The 23402-nt window shown below is 41.5% G+C and overlaps 1 protein-coding gene across 1 annotated transcript in view; it reads left to right on the forward strand.

The window, feature by feature from the left end:
* Mgam (maltase-glucoamylase) overlaps positions 1–23402 on the forward strand; it is a 143647-nt gene that overhangs the window by 97892 nt on the left and 22353 nt on the right. The window contains exons 72-92 of the mRNA XM_075953615.1: positions 1441–1595; positions 2965–3133; positions 3380–3476; positions 3786–3898; positions 5064–5189; positions 6483–6611; positions 6860–6970; positions 7263–7325; positions 8585–8719; positions 9176–9263; positions 10267–10405; positions 11127–11260; positions 11384–11418; positions 11509–11625; positions 12014–12162; positions 12700–12784; positions 14390–14446; positions 17019–17143; positions 19067–19155; positions 21074–21117; positions 21770–21937. Of these exons, the coding sequence (XP_075809730.1) occupies positions 1441–1595; positions 2965–3133; positions 3380–3476; positions 3786–3898; positions 5064–5189; positions 6483–6611; positions 6860–6970; positions 7263–7325; positions 8585–8719; positions 9176–9263; positions 10267–10405; positions 11127–11260; positions 11384–11418; positions 11509–11625; positions 12014–12162; positions 12700–12784; positions 14390–14446; positions 17019–17143; positions 19067–19155; positions 21074–21117; positions 21770–21937 (2328 nt within the window). The remainder of the gene's footprint in view (positions 1–1440; positions 1596–2964; positions 3134–3379; positions 3477–3785; positions 3899–5063; positions 5190–6482; positions 6612–6859; positions 6971–7262; positions 7326–8584; positions 8720–9175; positions 9264–10266; positions 10406–11126; positions 11261–11383; positions 11419–11508; positions 11626–12013; positions 12163–12699; positions 12785–14389; positions 14447–17018; positions 17144–19066; positions 19156–21073; positions 21118–21769; positions 21938–23402) is intronic.

Below are 23402 nucleotides of genomic sequence, written 5' to 3' on the forward strand. Positions count from 1 at the left end.
GAACAAAATAATCGGAGACATCTTTGAAATTCTCATGGAAGTGATTTCTTTTCCTTCCATGGTTTAATTAAGCAAAGGGACTGGGGGTGAACTAGCTATCCTCTTTGTTGTTTTCTGATTAAACTGGGAGCTGCCCCGAAACAAGGGTTTGTCTCCACCATGGTGGTATTGGGATCCCACAGGGAGGCTGCTCTCCAGTGAGCACTCATGGTGCAGGAAGAACACAAGGCAGTGATCAGGGCAGACTGGCTTCGCCTAGACCACTCTTAGAGTCTGAGCTCAGTCTGGACTTGAGTTCTCCAGCTTCTGCTGTGATGTTGTTTTCTGTGTCCTCACCAAAGTGGAACTGGTCGGGTGTGCAGCCTCAGCTCACACTCACTAACCATGAAGCTGTATGGTGGTTCTCTCCCCCATACACATGTGTTTCTGTACCACTTTACACTCTAGGTCTTGGTCTGTGTTGTTTCCTTACCAGAATCACTTGCTCTCAGTTTGTGCTGGGGTTTTTTGCTGCTTAACTTTAAAGATTCAGCCTGTATTTCTTCTATGAAACCATCTCGCTGTTCCTTCCCTGCAATAGCAAAGCCTTTCTGCCGAGGTCATGTCAGCTCGCATCCCTCAGGAGTGCTGAATTCTTCTTTCCTAGTTCCCATGAATTCCTGAACTTTCGTGACACTAACCTTGGCTTGTTCAGATGCTGTCCCCACTATTTACTATTGGATCAGCAGTAGTATGTGGATCCTAAATTTATTTAGCTTTATTTTATTTTCAACAGGGATATTTTTAATCAGAGAAACTTCGATGTTTTTCCCCAATTTCAAAATTGTCAGGTCTCCCTATACTCACACATCCACACACAGAACATGTGCTTGGAAATAACATACCAATTTCAGAAGGCAATTTTTTTTTTGTTAAAAGCAGTGTTGAAATGGACGAATGAATTTTCTAGAACACATAATACTGGGACCTAACCCAGATCAACCTATTTGCCAGCACCTTGCTCTCTGCTATGTTGGTTAAATCCTGCATTGTGAGGTAAAATAAGAGCAAACAGCCTCTAGACTCTGTCAAACATGCTGAGTATGCTGCGGTATTTATTTCTAGAATACAATTCTTGTCTACAGTGCTCTATTGAACCGACAGCTGACCATGAATATTTGTACTATTGGTGTCATGTTTTGACATATTTACATGATATGGATTGATCAATTCAGTATACATATGATATCTGGTGTTTCAAGTCTCTAATATTTTGTGAGGTGGAAAATTTAACATTTAAAATTTAACTAATGAGTTATTTTGAATAATATTCTTAGATTTGCAATTATATTGTTAATTGTGCAATGTTGTTAATCATGATTTCTGCCAGCTTGCTAGGAAAACATCATAGTGTATTTGCCATATTTTTGTATTTACATAAAATGATTTCCTCTGGCCTAGATCTTTGATCCCAACAACAAACGGTATGAAGTTCCAGTGCCTCTGAACATCCCTGCTGTTCCAGAAAGCACCAATGATGGCCGTCTCTATGACGTCTCCATTAAAGAGAATCCATTTGGGATTGAAATTCGCAGGAAGAGTACAGGCACTGTAATGTGAGTGGGTCCTGGTCTGACTCAGGGTTCCTGCTTTCCTAAACATTGCTCACCAGGCCCATTGTCCTGATGACACTTGGCTCAAAGCATCAGCCTGCCCACGTTCACATCCATGATGTACTAGTTACCTAGATGTGATAAAAAGCCATTGCCAAGACAACTTATTAATGAGTTTATTTACCTTGATGGCATCAGAGACTTCAAGTCCATGATGGTGAAGTGGATGCAGGCAGCAGGCAGCAGGCAGGGCAGCAGGAACAGGTGGAAGACCACATGTTGAACTACAAACAGGAAACAGAAAGAAAACTAGGAATTGTGTGAGGTTGTGAACTTCAAAGCCTGTCCCCAGTGACATACTTCCTGTATGAAAGCCACAGCTCCCAGTAGTCCCCAAATAGTGCCCAAATGAGGACCAAGTACAGAAATACCTGCGAATATGGGGGATAGCTCCTCTAGCCACCTCATGAGGAAGTGCTTTTTGTTCATAGAGGAAATATTTAATACTCTGAGAGTGATACTAAGGCAGTTGCAGGTTCATAGGAATTATTGAGCAAGTACTTACTTAATTCTTTCTTTGAATTAGGTTCCCATATGGTGCTGTGGTCATAGACAGATGTACTATTTCTTCCATTAAACAAAGTTAAATTATACTACCAAGAGAAACTTGATATAGTAATAAGTGCTATGCTCAAAAATTAGGGAAATCAGATTATTTTTAAACTTAGATACCAACATCTGAGTTTGTGTCTCTGAGAAAGAGGTGATTTTGGAAATGGAACCAATATAAGGAGAGGTCCTGCAAAAGTTCTGGAAAAAGGAACATCTGTGAAAGAATGAAATTAAGTCATGAGCTGGAGGGAATTTATCGTTTACAATAGAGATTCCCCTGAGGTAACAGCTAGGATGGCTGTGGGAGACAAAGCAGGGACGGGAGATGGGATTTAGAACAGGAAGAGCCCTGCAGGGTCCTCAGATGCTCTCAGGACAGATGAGTGTGCATGTGGGCAGGGGTGTGAGCTGGTGTGAGGTGCTCATATCACAGCCCTGGATACATGGAGGAAGTGGGCATCAGGGGTCAGGAGCAGAAGGCACAGTGAGTTTGGAGTGGTAAGGTGCAAAAAGTCACTGGATCTGGGACTGTGGACAGCAGTAAAGGGAAGCAAAGATACAGAGCAAAAGAACTGATGGAGACTTGGGCCTTAGCCATGGTGACTGTTTAACCACTAACTTACTTGTTTTGTTTGAGAGAGACTCCAGTAGGGATGGTTTGTGCAATGGAGGGCCCTGTCGTTCTCACAAAGGAAGCTGCTGTAAACCACTAGAAGCTGATTTTTTTTTTTTTTTGCAAATGTCTCTTCTCCTTCTGCAGCTGGGACTCTGGGCTCCTTGGCTTCACCTTCAATGACATGTTCATCCGCATCTCCACCCGCCTGCCCTCCACATACATCTATGGCTTTGGGGAAACCGAGCACCCAACTTTCAAGATAGACTTGAACTGGCACACGTGGGGCATGTTTTCCAGGGATCAGCCCCCGGGGGTAAGGACAGGGTGTTTGGGTCTGGGTTCTGTCCTTTCCATCAACGCTGTGTGTCATGTGTCTCTTTTTTGCAGACTCCATATGATTACTACCTTCTACTGCTAGGCAGATGTGCACATTTTTAAGCTCTACTTTCTACTCCTGTTCTTAACAGAGGAAGCTTGACACAAAGTAACAATCAAGTTTCTGTTGAGTTTCTTTCCAAAGGACACAGTCCCCTAACCTCTCTTTCCCTGTATCTCTCAGTACAAGATGAATTCCTATGGTGTCCACCCTTACTACATGGGGCTAGAGGAGGACGGCAAAGCCTATGGAGTCCTCCTGCTGAACAGCAATGCCATGGGTAGGATGAACCTGTGTCCCTTATTGTATGCTGACAATTTTTGAATTGCTTTATTTAGTGAAAAATTTATAGTCTTTTGGATTGTTTTTTCCTTTTATTGACCCTTTGTATGTATTTTAATTATATATAATTTATGCAACTTTTATTTGTAATGCAGCTAGTGAGAGCTTTCATTTAACTTCTTCAATTCTTTCGGCACATACTCCAGAATATCTACTTTAGTTTGTTACAGCTGAAGAGAGAGAAGGTCAGGATGCCAGGGTTAATATGAATGATTTCAGCATGATGTCTTTTTTTGTGTGTTTTCAGATGTGACATTCCAGCCCCTGCCTGCCCTTACATACAGAACCACAGGGGGCATTCTGGACTTCTTTGTGTTCTTGGGCCCAACTCCAGAGCTTGTCACTCAGCAATACACAGAGGTAGGAAGGAATGCATTTATGAAATATATGTGTTTGTATTTCTGTTTGTATCTGTGTGTGTACATACACTCATAATGTATTCCAGTCCTACTATGTAGGATTGCCTAGAATATACAATGTAACTGTCATTTGGTTCCTGAATTTTGTGATTTCTTTCAGGACAAGTTATAATATGAAATATTGGAGAATGCATATAATTCTATAAGTATTTAAATTATGTTTTCTCCAGTTGTGGCAATATAGCACAGTATTTTTGGTAACTACTGGTGGATCTAGTGTGGTGGAGAGCTACTGTGGTAGTGATCTTGATGTTGTGGGGAGGGAGGGTATTGAATATAGTGGTAGCACTATTGGTAAATGTGATTTTGAGGATGGTGGCCATTATGGTGATAATGTTACAGGGGAAAACAAGGCATGAATTGATGACGAAAGTGACAGCACTGGAGTTGATATTGGGAGCTGAGAGAGTCAGGTCCTGACAGTGATGGTGGTGGTTGATATGATGATGTCCTGGTATTAGTGCTATTGGTAAGGGTGCTTATGATTATGATGGCAGTGGGAGTTATCATGATGAAGGATATTACATCACGACATTGTCACAGTGGTTACAGTGTGGTGATAGAGACAATATCTGTACCTGCGGTACTGGCGGTGGGAGTCATGGTCACAGGGAATGATAACAGTGTTGGTGACAACATCAACAAACATGTATGAAATATCTATTGCATATATTACTTAATACATGAAGAAAGTGTCACACATACTAAGTTTCTCAGTCAAATTCACATTAAAAACCTCCCAATATTAGCTCTGATTTGCAGGTAAAAGAACAAACACAGAAATGTCACACAACTGCCCAAGTTCACAATCAGCAAGAGCTAGAGACTGTATTCTTACATTAGCTATTTCCCTCTTTGTTGTGTATTTTTAGATTCTAAATTATATGTCTAGTAATATGAATAACATCAGGTTTCTAGAATTCCTGAAAAGTGTGCTCTGGGAAGCTGCAGGCTTTCTGTAGTGTGTCCCCGGAGCCCCACACACCCTTACAGTTACTCTCTGCGTTTGAATTTGGTGTATCATTTGGTTAAAATATTCTGACTTCATATCCAGCTTCCATCCAGCTTCTCCTCTAACTTTCCAATACTCTCTGTCTGTTTTCTAGTTGATTGGTCGGCCTGTGATGGTACCTTACTGGTCCCTGGGATTCCAGCTGTGTCGCTATGGATATGAGAATGATGCTGAGATCGCCAACCTGTATGATGAGATGGTGGCTAAGCGGATCCCCTATGTACGTACATCTGCTGAGGATTTGTTTGTCAGATTTAAGTGTTTTTTTAATGACACAGTGTGCTTTTTCATGTCATATCACACTGAGCCTAAACCATCCATAGTTATTCTGGGGAGACCTCTGTCCTCAAAACAATGGTGGCTTAGACTAACAAAGAGAAACTGGTTCATAGGTACTGTCTCCTGTACCAGGCTTTCCTTTGCTTCTTGACTGACTTTAAGGTAGTTAATTATGCTGTTCTTACTGATATGTTAATAAAACACCACTCCAAAACTAGTTTTGCTTAGTTAAGGAAACTTAGCACAAACTCAACGAGCCCATCCTTCGTGAGGATTGCTTAGTTTGGTCCAGCACAGCACAATGCTCCCTGATTCTGACCTCTCACTGGCTTCATGCTAGGAGCTTGTATTGAGATTGGAGTGGAATCACATAACAAAACAGCCACATTCACTTCAAAACCAGAGGTCTGATAATCAGAAATTATTATTTTTTTTATTTTCCATCTTTACAGGGCTTTATTTTAAACTGTTTCTTATTTTTATTTTTAATTTTTGAATCAGAAATTATTTTGTGAGCCTTTGTGTTTGTCAAGAACATATTGTTATGTGTTTCATTAATGCAAAGCACGGTGTAACACAGTGTTTTCCAACTTTTGGAGCCAAAGGGCCCTTCCACAGGGATTGTCTGAGACCATTAGAAAACACTGATATTTGCATTATAATCCATGACAGTAGCAGAAGTACAGTTATGAAATAGCAATATAAATAATTTTATGATTGTGGCTCACACATCGTAAAGAACTGTCTTAAAGTATCCCAACATTAGGAAGGTTCAGAAGCACTGTTGTAATAGAGAATCTCAATGAGAGCACAGTATTTGATCACCTCCAACACTGGTCCTCTATAGTGAGCACTGTTTTGATATGAATATTTTATAGTAAAACTATGATTTATAATATATTAAGACTGGATGTTTGACATTGTTTTCTGTGTAAAATCATCACTGATTTCAGGACACATTAATAGAGAAAGTCAAAGCACATTTTCCTATAGTGTTTTTATTTATTTATTTTTACAACAGCCTATACAGACAGGCATTGGTACTCATACTTTTGTTGATGTCGAGATGAATTTTTTTGTTTGTTTCTGAAGTAAATAAAAACATCAGTGAATATCCCAATGTACAAAGCTACAGTGTGGCATACATAGGGGTGGACTAGCTGGGCACAAGCTGCAGGAACTGCTGGAGCCTGAGCTCTCCAGCCAGCAACCACTCTTTCCTGTGTCCTCCCAGGATGTGCAGTACTCAGACATCGACTACATGGAGAGGCAGCTGGACTTCACCATCAGCCCCAAGTTCTCTGGGTTTCCAGACCTGATCAATCGCATGAAGAATGATGGGATGCGGGTCATCCTCATTCTGGTTAGTTCATTGTGAATGTATGTGCTGTGCTTGGGACAATGGATAGGACTGTGTGGAAATTGCTTAGAATGTCTGTCCTTTCCAGTTCTTGGAGAGAAACAGAAGTCAGTTTCTGTAAGTGTATTTCATGGCAGTCACAGAAACTCTATAGTGAAATTCCAACTGGGAATTTCCATTTTCTATCCTGTCTTTTTTTTTAAAATCATCTTCTGTCTTGGTTTTCCACCTGCCTTTTGCTCTGATTTCAGGACCCAGCCATTTCTGGCAATGAGACACAGCCCTACCCTGCCTTTGAACGGGGTATAGAGAAGAACGTCTTCATCAGATATCCCAATGATGGAGACATTGTCTGGGGAAAGGTATGAGCTCTGTGTTGATCCAGCCAGACTCACATAGGGCTAGAGCCACTGTTAGAAGTCTGTGGAAATGTTGATTTCGGGGCCTGTTATGTGTCGTTTCCAAAGATGTGGTTTTCTTACATTTTTAATTTATACATTTTGTGTTTTCAGTTAATATCTGCTGAATCTATTTTCCTTTAGGAAAATTCTCTCGGGCAACTATTAGCCCTAGAGCCTTGGCTTATGGTTTTCTAAGAAATTAATTGTATAAACATTTGTTCAGGACATGTCTGTTAAGTCTCTCCTCTCATAGGTCTGGCCTGATTACCCTGGTGTTGAAGTGAACGACTCTCTAGACTGGGACCTTCAGGTGGAGGTAAAAGGCACTCTGTGGATGCTGGATGTGGTCAGGGTTTCCAGGTAGAGGCAGCCATGTCTAGGACATTAGATGTGTCTACACAGAGGACAGAGACATGTGAGAAAGAACCACGTAGGAGCCATGTTCCTCCTGTCAGTCTGAGACCCATTATTTTATGGTTAGCTATGTTTTACTTCAAGTTGTGAGGCTGGCATTCTTGACCATAGGGTTTAAGATTCAATGTGTTCAATTTTCCTGCCCATAGTTTCCTATGTCACAATGGCAATTTAATGTGGTCAGTTCCTGAGGGCTATGAACTCAGAACTGTATGCTGGTCCTGACAGTTTTCAGCCTTTGTCCTCAGTTATGGGATCCTTTTCTCTATGTATGTTTGTGTTCACACACAGGCTGCTCCATGTCCACACGATACTCTGGCACCACCCTTCTTCCATCCTGCACTGGGCCTCTCGACTTTCCTTTTCCATTCAGTTGTAGTCTCGTATTCTTAATTTGCTCTCTTCTGAGAACAGGCTTTCCATCTAATGGGACCAAGTAGCCTAGGTTTCTGCCCTATGTTCTTCTCTTCTTCATTTGCTTCTGTGTCTTGCATGAATAAATTCATTGACACTACTAGCAGAAGAAGCATCAGACCCTCCTCTTCCTAAGATGTTTATCCAAAGCACCGAGTCTGCCTGTTTATTTCTCTGAGTTTTCTGATAAACCTGTGAGCAGTGTGTACACTGTTGGGAGGTAGCTGCTTTTGGTCTTCAGTTTGCTGGACCTTTAACTCTTCCTTAACAATGGTCATAATGAGGGACTGGAATTGTACCAGTGTGTGCTGTCAGGAAGTCCTAGCGTACAGGAAATGTGGGATGGGAGAACTGATGATGAAGCTGGCTTATATGTGGTTTGTAAGGGACAGTTGAGATCTAGAAACCCTATTAGATGCAAGAATTTATCAACTAAGTATCATTCTGGACACAAGCACAGAGTTTTCAATTTAAGTTTTAATCATATAAAGCCCATGATCCACCTGAGCAGTCCATTTCATACAATGTAGCTGGTTTCCAAATTCTGGGAAGGTATATTATTTATGATTTTTATCTTTATTCTTAAATATTTTTCTAAAAAGATAAGTTTGTTTTATTATATAGGTTCTGTTCAAACCATCACTGCACAACTGTGGAGATATAAGAATTCATACAGTTTTTAGTACATGCCTGCTTCCTGTATGATATATTCATTTATGATACATTGATTATATTTTAATTTGACAGTTATACCGAGCATATGTGGCATTCCCAGACTTTTTCCGTAATTCAACTGCCGAGTGGTGGAAGAAAGAGATTCAAGAACTCCATTCAAACACAGATAATCCAGGAAAGAGCTTGCAGTTTGATGGCCTGTGGATTGTAAGTGTGTATGCATTTGTCTGTGTATGCCTGAATATGGGTGTGCTTGTGTGTATATGTGCTGCTTTTAGCATGTGAACCCATAACACTGGGCAAGGTGATAATCATTTTCAGAAAAAGGTTTCAGACCTAGCAAAGGACCAATCATCCAATCAAACTTAGAATTGTCCTCAACATAGTGCATGGGAACCTGTCTGTTTTCCTGCTGCAAAACCTCCACCACAATTAGTGGGAGTTACTTAAAGCATTGCTTGTCCTAATGGAAAAAATGAAATAATATAGCCAGTCATGTTCCGGTTATTTGTTATTTCTAGCTTGTGCTTTCCCAGTGTTTTTTGCTTCCCCTCTGTGCAGCATCTTTAGGGATGCTAGATAGTGAATGTTGACCACTTCTTTGTTCCTAATTGATGGAACTTAAGTGTCTTTAAAAACAATCCATATTCTCACTATTTGTAGGATATGAATGAACCTTCCAGCTTTGTGAATGGGGCAGTTCTTTCTGGCTGCAAGGATACTACTCTGAACCGCCCTCCCTACATGCCACGTAAGGACTGTGGGATCTCTTCACTTGATGTGCAGTGGATGGAAGAAAGATGAGCTTAGCATCCTGGGGTTTTCCTGACCATCAAAGACACCTCCTCACCATTATTGTGGCTAAATAGGGTCTATGTGAAAAGTACATCATATTATCTAACTGGGAACATTTTTTGAATTTATCCAGATATCACTCAGCTGTGATAATGTCTCTGTGGTGTGATGACTTACAGAATTTCTTTTTCCTCCAACACGTATGGTGAAGTGGATTCCCCTTTTCATAGAGCTGGTAGACTTTAGAGTCATGCACGTTTGTAGCTTAGTTCCATGTATTGTGCCCTTTCTGAGATTTGTCACCTTCCAGACATATTACAAAATCAATGTGTTCTAAAGTATAACAGGCATACAACACTGTCCATTCACAGAAATATGGTAAGAAGGATATGAAATAACTTCTGTATTAAAAGGCTTTGGGACTGGAAGCGTGAATCAGCAGTTAAGAGTGATTGCTATCCTAACAGAGAACTCACGACAGGAGACTCAAAACCACTGGTAACTCCAACTCTAGAGTACTGGATACCTTCTTCTGTTTTTCTGGTTGCTGCAAGCAGTCTCTCTCTCTCTCTCTCTCTCTCTCTCTCTCTCTCTCTCTCTCTCTCACACACACACACACACACACACACACACACACACACACACACTCACACACACACACACACACACACACACACACACACAAATAAATAAAAGTAAATCTCTTGAGGAAACTTGTACAAGAACCTGCCCCATAGTGAGTACTTGGAAACCGGTATCTCTTCTCCCACTTCTATTTGCTTTAGTGAAGTTGAAAATGCCTTCAGTGACTTTGCTACTCAGAGAAGTTGCTTGTTCTTATGTTCATGGGAAAAAGGAGTGGGATCCAGGCAGAGGTCTTTAGTGTTAGTATCTTCTAAAAAGAAGTCAAGAATTAGGGTCAAGGCTTATCTTCACTGAAGTTTCATTATTTTTCTCAGATTTGGAAGCCAGGGACAGGGGCCTGAGCAGCAAGACCCTGTGCATGGAGAGCGAGCACATCCTTCCAGATGGCTCCCGGGTGCGGCACTATGATGTGCACAACCTGTACGGGTGGTCCCAGACCAGACCCACCTACGAGTGAGTGATCCTCTGCTTTCTCCAGTTGGTACTACTTTTGTGATGGGTGTTGGAGCTTCTCTACTTTTGCATTTATTTTCCCATCCCCAGGGGTAGATATAATGTAATTTTAATAACCATGTAACAGTTTTTATTTGTTAACCAACCTCTCCAGAATCATGGAGCCAACCTTGTGAGGAAATCAGTAGTCCTCTTGAGCATACCCACAGGCACCCTAGTTTTTCTGCAGTGTTTCTAGTACTGTGATACCATTAGTTGCAAAAGGAAACGGATAATTGATGGCTGCAAACCTCGCTCCTTTACACTGAAAATGAGTCATCTTTTTAGCTGTTTTTTTTTGACTACTCATGATGGGCACTAAGTTGGTATTTTCTTGAAGTAGCTAGGTCTGCTCACTATGTGAGATAAAAGAAAAATAATCTTCAAATACAGAGTGTCTGGGTAAATAAACAGCCAGATTCTGTGACTCTTCACTGTTTGGGAACAAACCAATGAATCATCACATAGAGAGATACTTGAAAACAGCTGTGTAAAGGTTTTCCCACCCCCATTATCCATGTTAACCACCTGGACCTCCTCTAAAGGGTCATTTCTATATTTCTTCAAGTCATTCAAGAGAGATTTGTCATGATGTCCTAAGAGCAAGGGCTCTGGGGAAGAACACCTGTTGACTTCCTTTCCCTGTCCTGCCTTTAATCTTCCCCCTTGTTTCCCCAACCAGAGCTGTGCAGGAGGTGACAGGACAGAGAGGGATCGTCATCACCCGCTCCACATTCCCCACTTCTGGACAATGGGCAGGACACTGGCTGGGAGACAACACTGCTGCCTGGGACCAGCTGGGGAAATCCATCATTGGTGTGTGGGTTGTGCCCTCTGCTGGCTGTGGGTGGACTGGGGAGTGAGTAGGACCTTTGGTGTAGGGGGCTTAGAAGGCAGAGAATGATGCCTGTCCTGACCCTGCTGCATCTCTCCTTGCAGGCATGATGGAGTTCAGTCTCTTTGGCATCTCCTATGTAAGTGCTCTTGCATGCTCCTCCTCCCTAGGAAGATGGCAGCATCCCTCAGAAAGCACCAAGTGCTGACTTTGCTCCTTGTTGTTTCAGACCGGAGCAGACATCTGTGGGTTCTTTCAAGATGCTGAGTATGAGATGTGCATTCGCTGGATGCAGCTGGGTGCCTTTTACCCCTTCTCCAGGAACCACAACACCATTGGGACCAAGGTGGGATGTCAGCTTCCTCACCTCTGTTATGTCACTGGAAATGCTCCCTCGGCTGTTGAGAGCAATTCTTCTGCCTGTGTTCCCTGGGACGTCTTCTGCGTCATTGCTCCTTGTCCTGTAAACTGTAGTCTTCAATATTATTTTGATGACTTTTTCTTTAGGGACTATTTTATACTATATTTCATGAAGATTGGCTTATGATATTTTTCTGTTATAATTTTGCTGATATTTACCAGTTAATTAAGAATATTCTAGGAGTCCTATTCATCATTTTCTATAGTTTATTCTGTCTTAGATATATAATATGCAGTTCAAATAGGCCTTAAGTGACCTTGTATTATTTAGTTGTCTCTGGTGGACTTTGAACACTTTTCTTCTGCTGCTTTAGAGACAAGACCCTGTTGCCTGGAATTCAACCTTTGAGGACATTTCCAGAAGTGTGCTAGAGACCAGATACACCCTGTTGCCTTATCTCTACACCTTGATGTACAAGGCCCACACGGAGGGCAGCACGGTTGTGCGGCCTCTTCTCCACGAGTGAGTGTTGAGGTGGATTTCTGATGAATGGTGGGAAATGCATTTAACCTGTAAGGTGGGAATACTGTCGTGGTAGGGAACATGCATTATCAGTTCTTTCCTGTTCTGCTTGCCACAAGTCTTGAATGAAAATTCTCCTACTTAATTAAAAAAAAATAGAAAAGACCCAACACTCCAAAGCATTATTTTTGTTCATGTCACCTCCTTATTTTTAGTTTTTTATATATTTCTACACCATCATTTGTTTCAGGTCACCTCCATGAGCATTTCAGTAAAGATTTTAAGAGCAAAAAGCTCTTAAAATTGAAATGTGTGATGATAAAAATGCTTTGTCCACAAGCACATTTCTGGACAGTTTTGGAAGCATGACATATAGGAATGTGTGGGGAGTTTAATCCCCATCATCTTGTGCAGAGAGTGCAGGGGACAGAGGACACATAGGAGCTCTAATATGGGTCTTAACTCAATCATTTCTTCAGGGCAGTAAGCCCAAACCCTCTTTGTATCTGATCGTGACACCTTCAATTCCCTTTGTAGGTTTGTGTCAGACAGTAAGACCTGGAATATAGACAGACAGTTCCTCCTGGGTCCAGCCTTCCTGGTCAGCCCTGTGCTGGAGCCCGTAAGTATGGAGACCTCAGAGAATTGGAGGGTCCCAATTGGTAGATTGAGGGAATATGGAGAAGGGAGTCTGATGTGAGGCAGATCTGGAGACAGGGTTTCTTATTCTACATTCATCTCTTATGGTCCTTCAGCATAAGATTCTGTGTCCTGGGTTTTCTACACCCAAATCCTCCTTTATATTATCCCAGTAATTCTAGTTCACAGAAATGTCAAGGCAAAAATAGCTTTATAGTTTATTTGATTTTTTTATTGAAAAAATTTCTGCCTCCTCCCCGCCTCCCATTTCCCTCCTCCTCCCCCCACTCTTCTCCCCCTCCCCCCACTTCTTTCCCCCTCCCTCTCCAGTCCAAAGAGCAGTCAGGGTTCCCTGCCATGTGGGAAGTCCAAGGTCCTCTCCCCTCCATCCAGGTCTAGGAAGGTGAGCATCCAAACACACTAAGCTCCCACACAGCCAGTACATGCAGTAGTATTAAACCCAGTGCCATTGTCCTTTTTGGCTTCTCATTAGCCCTCATTGTCCGCCATGTTCAGAGAGTCCGGTTATCCCATGCTTTTTCAGTCCCAGTCCAGCTGGCCTTGGTGAGCTCCCAATAGATCAGCCCCACTGTCTCAGTGGGTGGGTGCACCCCTTGTGGTCCTGACTTCCTTGCTCATGTCCTCCCTCCTTCTGCTCCTCATTGGGACCTTGGGAGCTCAGTCTGGTGCTCCAATGTGGGTCTCTGTCTCTATCTCCATCCATTGCCAGATGAAGGTTCTATGGTGGTATGGCTATAGGATAGGGCCATTTCAGGTTCCCTCTCCTCAGTTGCCCAAGGTACTAGCTGGGGATATCACCCTGGGCACCTGTGAGCCCCTCTAGAGTCAAATCTCTTGCCAACTCTAAGATGGCTCCCTTAATTAGGATATATGCTTCCCTGCTCCCCTATCCAACCTTCCTTTATCCTAACCATCCCATTCCCCCAAGCTCCCCTCATCCTCCCTTTCTCACTTTTCTCTCCCCATTTCCCCTTACCCCCATCCCACCCCACCCCTGAACATATGATTTTTTCATTGGTTAAAATGAAATGTATAGGGTCAGGTGTGGGAAGTAGTATAGAGATTCTTTATAGCCTCTTTATAGTTATTCTTAACTGAAATGTTCAAAGTGCTTGCAGCAGTATGTGTCACTTTGTGGCAGCTGGTAGCTAGCTAGGTCTTTGCTTCCTTCTGTATGTGTGTGTATGTCTTTGTCCCTAGATGAACACTTAACTAAACACAGAAGCTAATTAAATCATCTTCAAATTTTTTTGAACCGCAAAATTTTTTTTTCTTCTCTATATCTAACCTTGGGTCTTTAGAGAAAGGGTTGGTAAGGTTTCAAGCAGGAGTTTGTCATTTCTTTGAAGTCTTGTTTCCCAAAGGGCCTTAGTGAAGGTACTGGTTTTTCTTAGGCAGTTTACACCCTTGGAAACTCGGGAAGAAAGCAGGGGTTCTCATCCTTGGTAACCTTAGGAAGTTGAGGCACACGTATCCCAAGTCCAGCTCTGTTCTTTTAGGCAAGGGTACATTGTAGGCTGCCTACTCTGTCTCCAAATGCCCACAGCTGGTCTGTGTTTAATTTCAGAATGTTCGAAGCATCAGCGCGTATTTCCCCACAGCCCTCTGGTATGACTACTATACGGTAAGTTCCCTAAATATTCATACAACCCGGCGGCATTAGGGTTCAAAGTCTCTGGGTATGACAGACTCAGACACTGGAAATCGCCTGCTGTGCTCTAGCAGGGGTCACTCGATCCTTGACAGCTGCATTCTCACTTCCTGTTCCGATCAGACAAGCCCCAGCCACTCCTTTAGAGAAGTGCTGTGAGGTGACATGCAGGTCCGGTGCCTGGTGTGTTGTGACCGCGCCTCTCCTTATGTCACCACTAGCCATGCAGTGAAAACGTTGACGGGCCATTTTCTGAGGGTGAAGCCATTGACGGGTCTTTTCCGGACACCAGGAAGCACTTAAGGGAGTAGTGTTCGATTGTGTTTGTGTGAGCGCGCCCTCACAGACACCCTTTCCCCTCTGTATTTAAGTGTCTGCTGTTTTCACACAGATGCTAAAGAATTGTTCCCTGTGATTAGCTAAGACAGTGAGAGACAGTGCTGTCGATGAAAAGCAAAGATCTTACTCCAAAAGAATGTGAAGTCATTTATTCAAGGCCGAGTATGAGTGACTCTGGCCTGGGATCAAGGATCCAAGTTGCCCCAAATGACATGCTGCACTGTGGAAGCAGATACGTGAACTTTTGTAGTCACATAGCAACAGAAAGCCGAAAGTCAGTATAGCTATCAAATTAATTGTGATTCTAGTGCTAGAGAGGCAGAGAAAGAGGATCCAGCCCGTCTAGCCAATCAGCAGCTCCAGGTTCGGTGACAGACCTTGTCTAAAAATAAGGAAACAAATAAACAAGGTGGAGAGAATGATGATGAGAGCGATCTGGCCGATGTATGTGCGCGCGCGTGTGTGTGTGTGTGTGTGTGTGTGTGTGTGTGTGTGTGTGCTTGTGTGTGCACATGCATACACATACAGAGACAGACACTAACGTGCATGTACATGTTTATATACAACCATATCCACATATGAAGACATATGCATACAAACTCACACAGAGACACATGCACTCAAACACACCCACACTAATGTGCATGTACACATTCATACACAGCAGTGGTTCTCAACTTGTGGGTAGTGATCCCCTTGGGGTCAAATGACCCTTTCATAGGATCACGTATCGGATATCCTGTATAACAGATATTTATGTTATGATTCACAAAAGTAGCTAAATTATAGTTATGTAGTAGTAATAAAAATAATTTTATAGTTGAGGGCCACCACAAATGATGAATTATATTAAAGAGTCACAGCATTAGGAAGGTTGGTATACAGCCATGTATGAGTATGCACACATACGAACATGTATATACAACACATACACACACATTCTATAGGATAACATCACAGAAAAGAAGGTTCTAACCTAATTGTTAATAGTATTTTCATTGTCAGACATACATTAGAGGTGAAAGGAGCAGCAAACACATGCCCTCATTCCTAACTCAGAAGTTATCTTCAATTGACAGCCATTTTCAAATGAAAAATTCGTTTTCTTCAAGGGAGACCCACTGGGAAAACAAATTACTCTTAAGAGCAGATTGCATTCTTCTATGCAGTAGATAGCCAACAGAAAACAAACTCCACAGCATATCTGAAGGTTCTGTGTCTCTCAATGTCATACCAGTTTTTTCATTTTAATTTTTCATTTTTACTTATATATGTATGTATGTATGTATGTATGTATGTTTGTTTGTTTGTACATGTGTGTATATATATATTTATTACCATACAGATTTAGAGTATATATTATGGCTTCTGGTTTTTGTGTTCTTATGGAATTCCTGAGTGTGTGAAAGAGTGTTACTCTTCCATCTAGAACTGTTTCTTGCACCTTTTCTTGAACTCTTCCTTTTGTGTGTTTTGTCTTATTCCAGTTTGCTTGTTTTTGCTTTATCCCATCATATTATATTATTATTTTTTAGATGACTTTTTCCCCTAAGGATAGAAAAGGGGTAGATCTAGTTAGGAGGGGAGGTAGGGAGGAACGGGAAAGAGTAGAGAGATAAGAAACCTTAATCAGGATATATTGTATGAAAAAAATCTATTTCTGATAAAAGAAACAATGTAAAAAAGTGCAATATGAAGCCCTGCTGTGGTTGGGAAAATGTGGAAGAATTGTAGGTTATGACTCAGATGAGTGCACATCGTTCACAGGAAGCCAGCGAAGGTATTAAATGTAAGACAGAATCTCAGTTCAAGATATGTAAATGAGTCTGCTCATATTGATCATTGCAATGAAACATATATCAAAGGTGTTAGGAGCTTGGCAGGGTGGGAGGAAGAACAACACATCTGTAGTCAACAATAAATAAATGCAGATATTGTCCAGTGTCATCTCCAAGTACTCTGTGTCTTAGCAGCAGGTTGTAGGGTGAGGGTATTTGGGATTTTTATGTGATCCTACCCAGGCCAGGGACTCTCCTGGAAACCTAGAGAGGCCCAACCAGACTTCATACAGGTGAATGAACACGGTATGAGAGCGGGTGTGCGATGAATGGCGATGACCTGACAGCAGGTTTAGGGATGCGGGTGGGATGTGCTGCTCAGGGAGGAATGTGTGCATCCACTCGTCATTTCTCCTCCTTTGGACCAGGGTGAAGCTATCAATTCAACAGGAGAGTGGAGGACCTTACCAGCCCCTCTTGAGCACATCAATCTTCACATCCGTGGAGGCTACATCCTGCCTTGGCAACAGCCTGCCCTGAACACGCACTTAAGGTGTGTGGCTCTGGTTTACACATCTCTGAACTCATTCTGTTGTCATGAGAGTCACCGATTTCTCTAGTATCAGCCTTAAGGCCAAAAGCCATTTAATTGAGCTTACATTCTTTATGTTTGGTATTTTGTCCACTTCCTCCAGCAGGCTTCTGTTGACCCCAAGATGCTGACACAACAGGCACAGCGTGGAGAGGGGCTACTTGGTCTCTGTGTGCATTGTTGTCAGGGGTCTCTATACTCTGTTCTTGGGGTTGCTGCAATCTCTACCCTAAGTTCTCTTGACAGAGAACAGACCCTTGCTGGACTTGGAAAGACTTTCCTCCTGGTCTCCTTCCTCACCTTAGTTTTGAGGGTAAATTGACAGTTGGGGTAGTCAGCATCCCTGACTTTCCCCGGGCTACAGACATGTTCACATTGTAAGTCTCATGACTTGAGAAAATCCAATTCTGAGCAATCTCGCTCGGTACTCTCCCTACCTGACTTGGCCCGGTGACCTATCCATAGCTGTCTGTTCTTGCTTCACACTGTATCTGATCTAGATTTGGGTTCCATTCACTATGCTCCTACAAACCCAGTTTCCTGTTTCTTATCAATAATTGAGCAGTTTTCTTCCTTTTTAATTAATCCCTGGACTTTAACAACACAAGCTCAAGTCTCTCCCACTCTTCCCTAATTACTGACTTTTTCTCATCTTTGTTTATACAGTTATAATTCTATCTCTACAGAAGAGTTACTTGTTGCCATCCTCATAGGCTTCAACATTTAGCCCCAATAGACAGGGATTTTTCACGGGGCTTAAAACCTGCCTTGAACCTCCCTCACTTTCTTAGTATTTCAACTTATAGACTTTGATGAAAGCGTGACTAAATCTAACTACCGTTTTCCCTCCTCTCTTCCCCTCGATCAAATAACTCCAGTTTTGGGTCACTTTGTAGACTGATAACAAATTTCTGCTTCAAATATTAAAATTATGTTGCTTTCTAACTCAACGTCTGAACCCCTTTAAGAATAGGATGCCCATAGTCTATCAAAATGTGATTCCAAGTTGACTTTGATCACCTCTATCTTTTTCTTTTTTTTTAATTTATTTATTTATTAAAGATTTCTGTCTCTTCCCCGCCACCACCTCCCATTTTCCTCCCCCTCCCCCAATCAAGTCCCCCTCCCTTGTCAGCCCAAAGAGCAATCAGGGTTCCCTGTCCTGTGGGAAGTCCAAGGACCACCCACCTCCATCCAGGTCTAGTAAGGTGAGCATCCAAACTGCCTAGGCTCCCACAAAGCCAGTACGTGCAGTAGGATCAAAAACCCATTGCCATTGCTCTTGAGTTCTCAGTAGTCCTCATTCACCTCTATCTTTTTCAATGTGTTAAGAGCAGAGCTGACTTTCCATGCCCCAATGATGCTGTTGCCCCAGCACAGTCAGTTGACCTTGAGTTTCTATTACACTTGCCCTAAGGACCAAGGTGTGGAACACACTAGCTAGGCAAGTAAGTGCTTTACCTTCAGTTAAAGTCCATTTACCTTCAGTTTTCTAATCATTGGCACATATAGTTTGTAAGTTAATTCAAATCACTGAGATTCTTTTCCTGGAGTAGGATATCTAAAATGCCCTGGGTTGTAGCACCATTGTCTAAAATTTTTTCCTCTCTAAAAACCTACATTGTGACTAGAATTGCAGTTTTAATGGTAACTACAACAGCAGTTCAAAAGTTGCAAGGGTTAAATGCTTGCACTTTTTATAGATGTTTAAAGCACTTTATCTTATAATAATTTATAAGATACACACTTCTCCTTCTGCCCCTAAAGCAAAGGAGTCATTTGTGACTGACTCATTTCGTTCTCAGTTGAAATTTGGTGCAAATATTTGTCAAAATACATTGAGCCATAAAAACTAGTGCCTTGTGTAAATCTTGTTCCCCACAGCCGGAAGAACCCTCTTGGACTTCTCGTTGCCCTGGATGAAAACAAAGAAGCAAGAGGAGAGCTGTTCTGGGATGATGGGCAGTCAAAGGGTGAGTGCTGTGAGAGGGCGTGGCCATGGGAGGACAGAGTGTCTGACCCTGCCCCTTCACCCTGCTGGACATTTGGCTGTGCCTGAAATATCGCCTGGCATCTTAGAGCATCCTCCCAGAGAAAACATTGGCTTCTCTTTGTACCAGTCAGAGGCCATGAGAGATGAACCCCAAATGTAGGGAGAACAAGTTTACCTCCACCCCCCTCAATGCTCCTGTTGCCTAGGCTCTCACTTTTATTAACAGACTCTCAAGGGACAGAGTTCTATAATTGGTGCTTTATTCATCTGACGTGAAGTATAGATGACTCCCAAACCCTGGAGAATAAACGTTGCTGATGTGAGAGTCATACTCATGCCAGTATGAGGCAATGAGCACACACATTCCTGGCATCTGTGCTTCAAGCTGCACTGTACTACAAATGAGTCGCTGTACAGAAATGATGCTGTGGCCATAGCTTAGGAAATAGATACCCAGGGAACACCTAGGGAAAACATCTGGAAAGATCTTTGCAGGGTTATAGCAGTAAGGAAAAAGCAAAGCAATGGCTTAGACTTGTATAGATTGTTCATAATTTTGTCATTTTCAAGATACAGTTTTAAATATCTTAGTTTTATGTAAAAATAATGAATTGACAAAGATTGAATGTATTTGAGGTCTTCAACATATTCATTGTTTACTGAGTACCATCAATATGATCAACAGTGAAGACATCCATTGTCAGTCATACTGTACATTATCTCCCTAGAATATGCTCTTAGAACTCAATGTCTCTCCCATTGAACAACTTCTGTACTCCCTTGCCCCTCGACAACTGCATTTCCATGCACTGCTTTTTTAAAACTGTACATATAAATGTGGCGGCTGAGTGCTTCTCTTTGTGTCTAGCTTCCCTCACTTATTTGTGTCTTAGGCTCATGCAAGGTCACATGCTGTATTTCCATGTTCTCACTGAGGGCTCTGTGGTGTACATGTTCTGCCATTTCTTTTCTCGCCATCTCCTCATGGATGTCTAGGTATCTTCACATCTTCACTATTGTGAAATGTGAGCTAGACTTCAAGCTAAGCAATGAGCACAAGTCTCCTAGGAAAACAAAAGGGAAAATATTCTTTGACATTGATCTTTATAGACAAAGTCAGTGATAGGCCCTACATAAACCTCGACATCTGTATGGAAAAAGGAAACATTGATAGTTTGCAAAGGCAACCTACAGAGTAGGATAAAATGGTGCAAATTACGTATTTGACAAAAAAGTCAATGTGAATATATAAAAAATACTCTTAAAACTGACAGCAAGTGAATATACAGTGTGACTTTAAACTAGGAAAACTGTCTCAATAGATGTTTTCTTCAGAGAGGACAGCCACACAGAGACACGTATAGCCAACAGGTACTGGAGAAAATGCTGAGCACTAGCAATACATTCAGGTTTAAATAAAATATTATAATCAGGTATCATCCTACATATTTTAGTATGAAATAATTAACTGTAACAAGTGTTACTGCAGGTGCAGGAACCCAGGGGGACTATCAGCAGCTTTGGTAGAAATGTAAGTTGGTCTAGCCAGTGTACAAAAAAAGTTCTTCAAAAAGTTAAAAAGAAAATGACTTTATGATACCATCACCTCCCTTCTGCACACACACATATGTGTGTCTATGAAATGAGCTTCCCAAAGAGAATCTGCACTTCATGTTCATTGCGGCGTTACTGCCACCAGGGAAGACACACAAACAGCCTGGATGCACTGATGGATAAATGAATGAAGAGGTGGTGTTACTAGATTTAGTCAAACATACTATTATAAAAGATATGCTCCTTTGATTTTCAAAATCAGCTGTCAACTTTAAGCATAGGAGATAAAATGTGGCCTTCTGCAGTGACCAGGCCAGTCTGACTCATCTCTCTTTTGTTTTCAGATCTCACAACCAATAAAGTTCTATGTAAATTTTCAATCACTAAGGTAAGTAGACTATTTTTAATAATATTTTATCTGACCATTAGCATGTATATGTGTGTGACTACATTTTCAGGATTACCTATGGATGAACACATCACCATTTATAACTTAATTCCCAATAATTCATCATTTGTGTTATTGAAAGGAAGTAATAATATTCATAAATCAAAGCAAGTCGTATTTTTTAATAGAGTTGTCTTATACAGCTAATGTTTTTATTTTCATTTTTTTCACCTAAACATTCATTAGTAGAAAAGGTTCAAAACCCTGTCTCGAAAAAAAAAAAAAGAAAAGAAAAGGCTCAGAGGCTTTCATAGAAGCTGAACATCTGGTCTAGGATGGGGCATCTGGTTTAGGATGGGGTAACTGGTGTAGGATGGGGCATCTGACTTAGGCTAGGACATCTGGTCTAGGATGGGGCATCTGGTCTAGGATGGGGTAACTGGTCTATGATGGGGCATCTGGCTTAGGATGGGGTAACTGGTTTAGGATGGGGCATCTGACTTAGGCTAGGACATCTGGTCTAGGATGGGGCATCTGGTCTAGGATGGGGTAACTGGTCTAGGATGGGGCATCTGGCTTAGCATGGGGCATTTGAAGACCTAGAGAACCTCAGCCCATTCATTTGTGCATAATTCTGCTTGATGTATTTCAGAACCGCTTGGACGTGACTGCTGTAGAATCAACCTATGAGGACCCTGATAAATTAGCATTTCAGGAGATTAAAATTTTTGGAACACAGGTGCTTCACAATGTTATTGTGAAACACAATGGTGTCATAAGCCAGATGTCTCCTCAGGTCACTTATGATCCTAACATGAAGGTAAGTCTATGTTTCTTTGAGACTTTTCAGATTGACATGATATTGATTCTTTTTGCCAAAGTCGCTAGGGTTCTCAAAGGATGACAGCATCTCTGAGACCTGGTGGGAAGGTCAGACTAGGGGGAGATATGATGACTTTTGGGAGATCACCTGAGCTGGAATGAGTAAAGGCAAGGGTGAGTGGGGCGAGGGTGATAAGGGCAAATGGTTTCATTAGGTTTTGTGTTTTTGTCTCTCAAGAGTCCTGCTTCTTACTAACTTTATTATCATATGTAGACACATATTATATATACACATTTATACACAAAAACAAGCCACCATTTTTGTGTGTTATACACACACACACACCACACACATGCACACATGTACACAAACACACACACACACTTACAAATCACATACACAGGAAAGGAAGTAGGGACCATGTCAGATTTCTGGGGATCTGAGAGCTATGGCCAGTGCTGAGGCCTAATGAGCTAGTGTTTTAAAAATATATTTTAAGTTTTAACTTTGTTGAGATTCTTTCTTCCCATGCTTTCTTCAGTATTGAGACGCTCATTCCAACACACATACACATTCTCATGGCATATTTAAGATAAAGAATTTGAAGATCTCACCCAAACACTTGTTCATTGGATTAGATGATAACAAATAATTCTTCACTGGAAAGTAATACAACCTTATTCACTAGATAGAATTGTGTTGCCTTCCTCCATGCCTTCATTTAGGGAGAAACCCTCCCCTAGAAATCTTGAGTGCATATAGTAGAACTACTAGATTGGCATGTATGAAGGAGCTATCAGATTTTGGGAAAATTAGTCAGTTTATACTTCTAGTGTAATGGCATATTATCATATGTGAAGTTTTGTCTTGATAACATGTATTTGGGATGCAGACACTGTGAAATAAAGTGGTGTGTGGTTGGTTTTATATTTTTTGGTGTCCAGAGCTTAGTGAAATTGCTAGGTATAGCACTATAGTTTAGTATAGTTCAGGATGGGAAATGGACCTCTAAAGTAAAGTATAGTATGGTATGGTATGGTATAGTATAGTGTAGTATAGTTCAGGATGGGAAATGGACCTCTAAAGTAAAGTATAGTATGGTATGGTATGGTATAGTATAGTGTAGTATAGTTCAGGATGGGAAATGGACCTCTAAAGATGATGTGTCAGGAGACATTCATCAGTTGAATATGACAAGACATTCCAAAAAGGTTAAAGGACCTGACCAATTTATGCTTTTGCTGAAACTAAAATTAATTAAAATTTTAATTAAAATTAAAAGTTGCTGGCATACAATTAGCAGCTGAAGGTTGTAAGACTTGAGGTCCTTTCTTCTCTCATGTTTGCAAGTGTCCCTATTCTTGAAGAAATAAAAAAGGAAAAACAAAATCAGTAAGAAGAAAGGATAGAAAATAGAGGGTGGCAGAGGTAAAACTGAAGAAGGAAATTCTTGAGTGGAGAA

Source organism: Microtus pennsylvanicus, chromosome 19 (genome assembly GCF_037038515.1).
Source record: "Microtus pennsylvanicus isolate mMicPen1 chromosome 19, mMicPen1.hap1, whole genome shotgun sequence".
NCBI lineage: Eukaryota > Metazoa > Chordata > Mammalia > Rodentia > Cricetidae > Microtus > Microtus pennsylvanicus.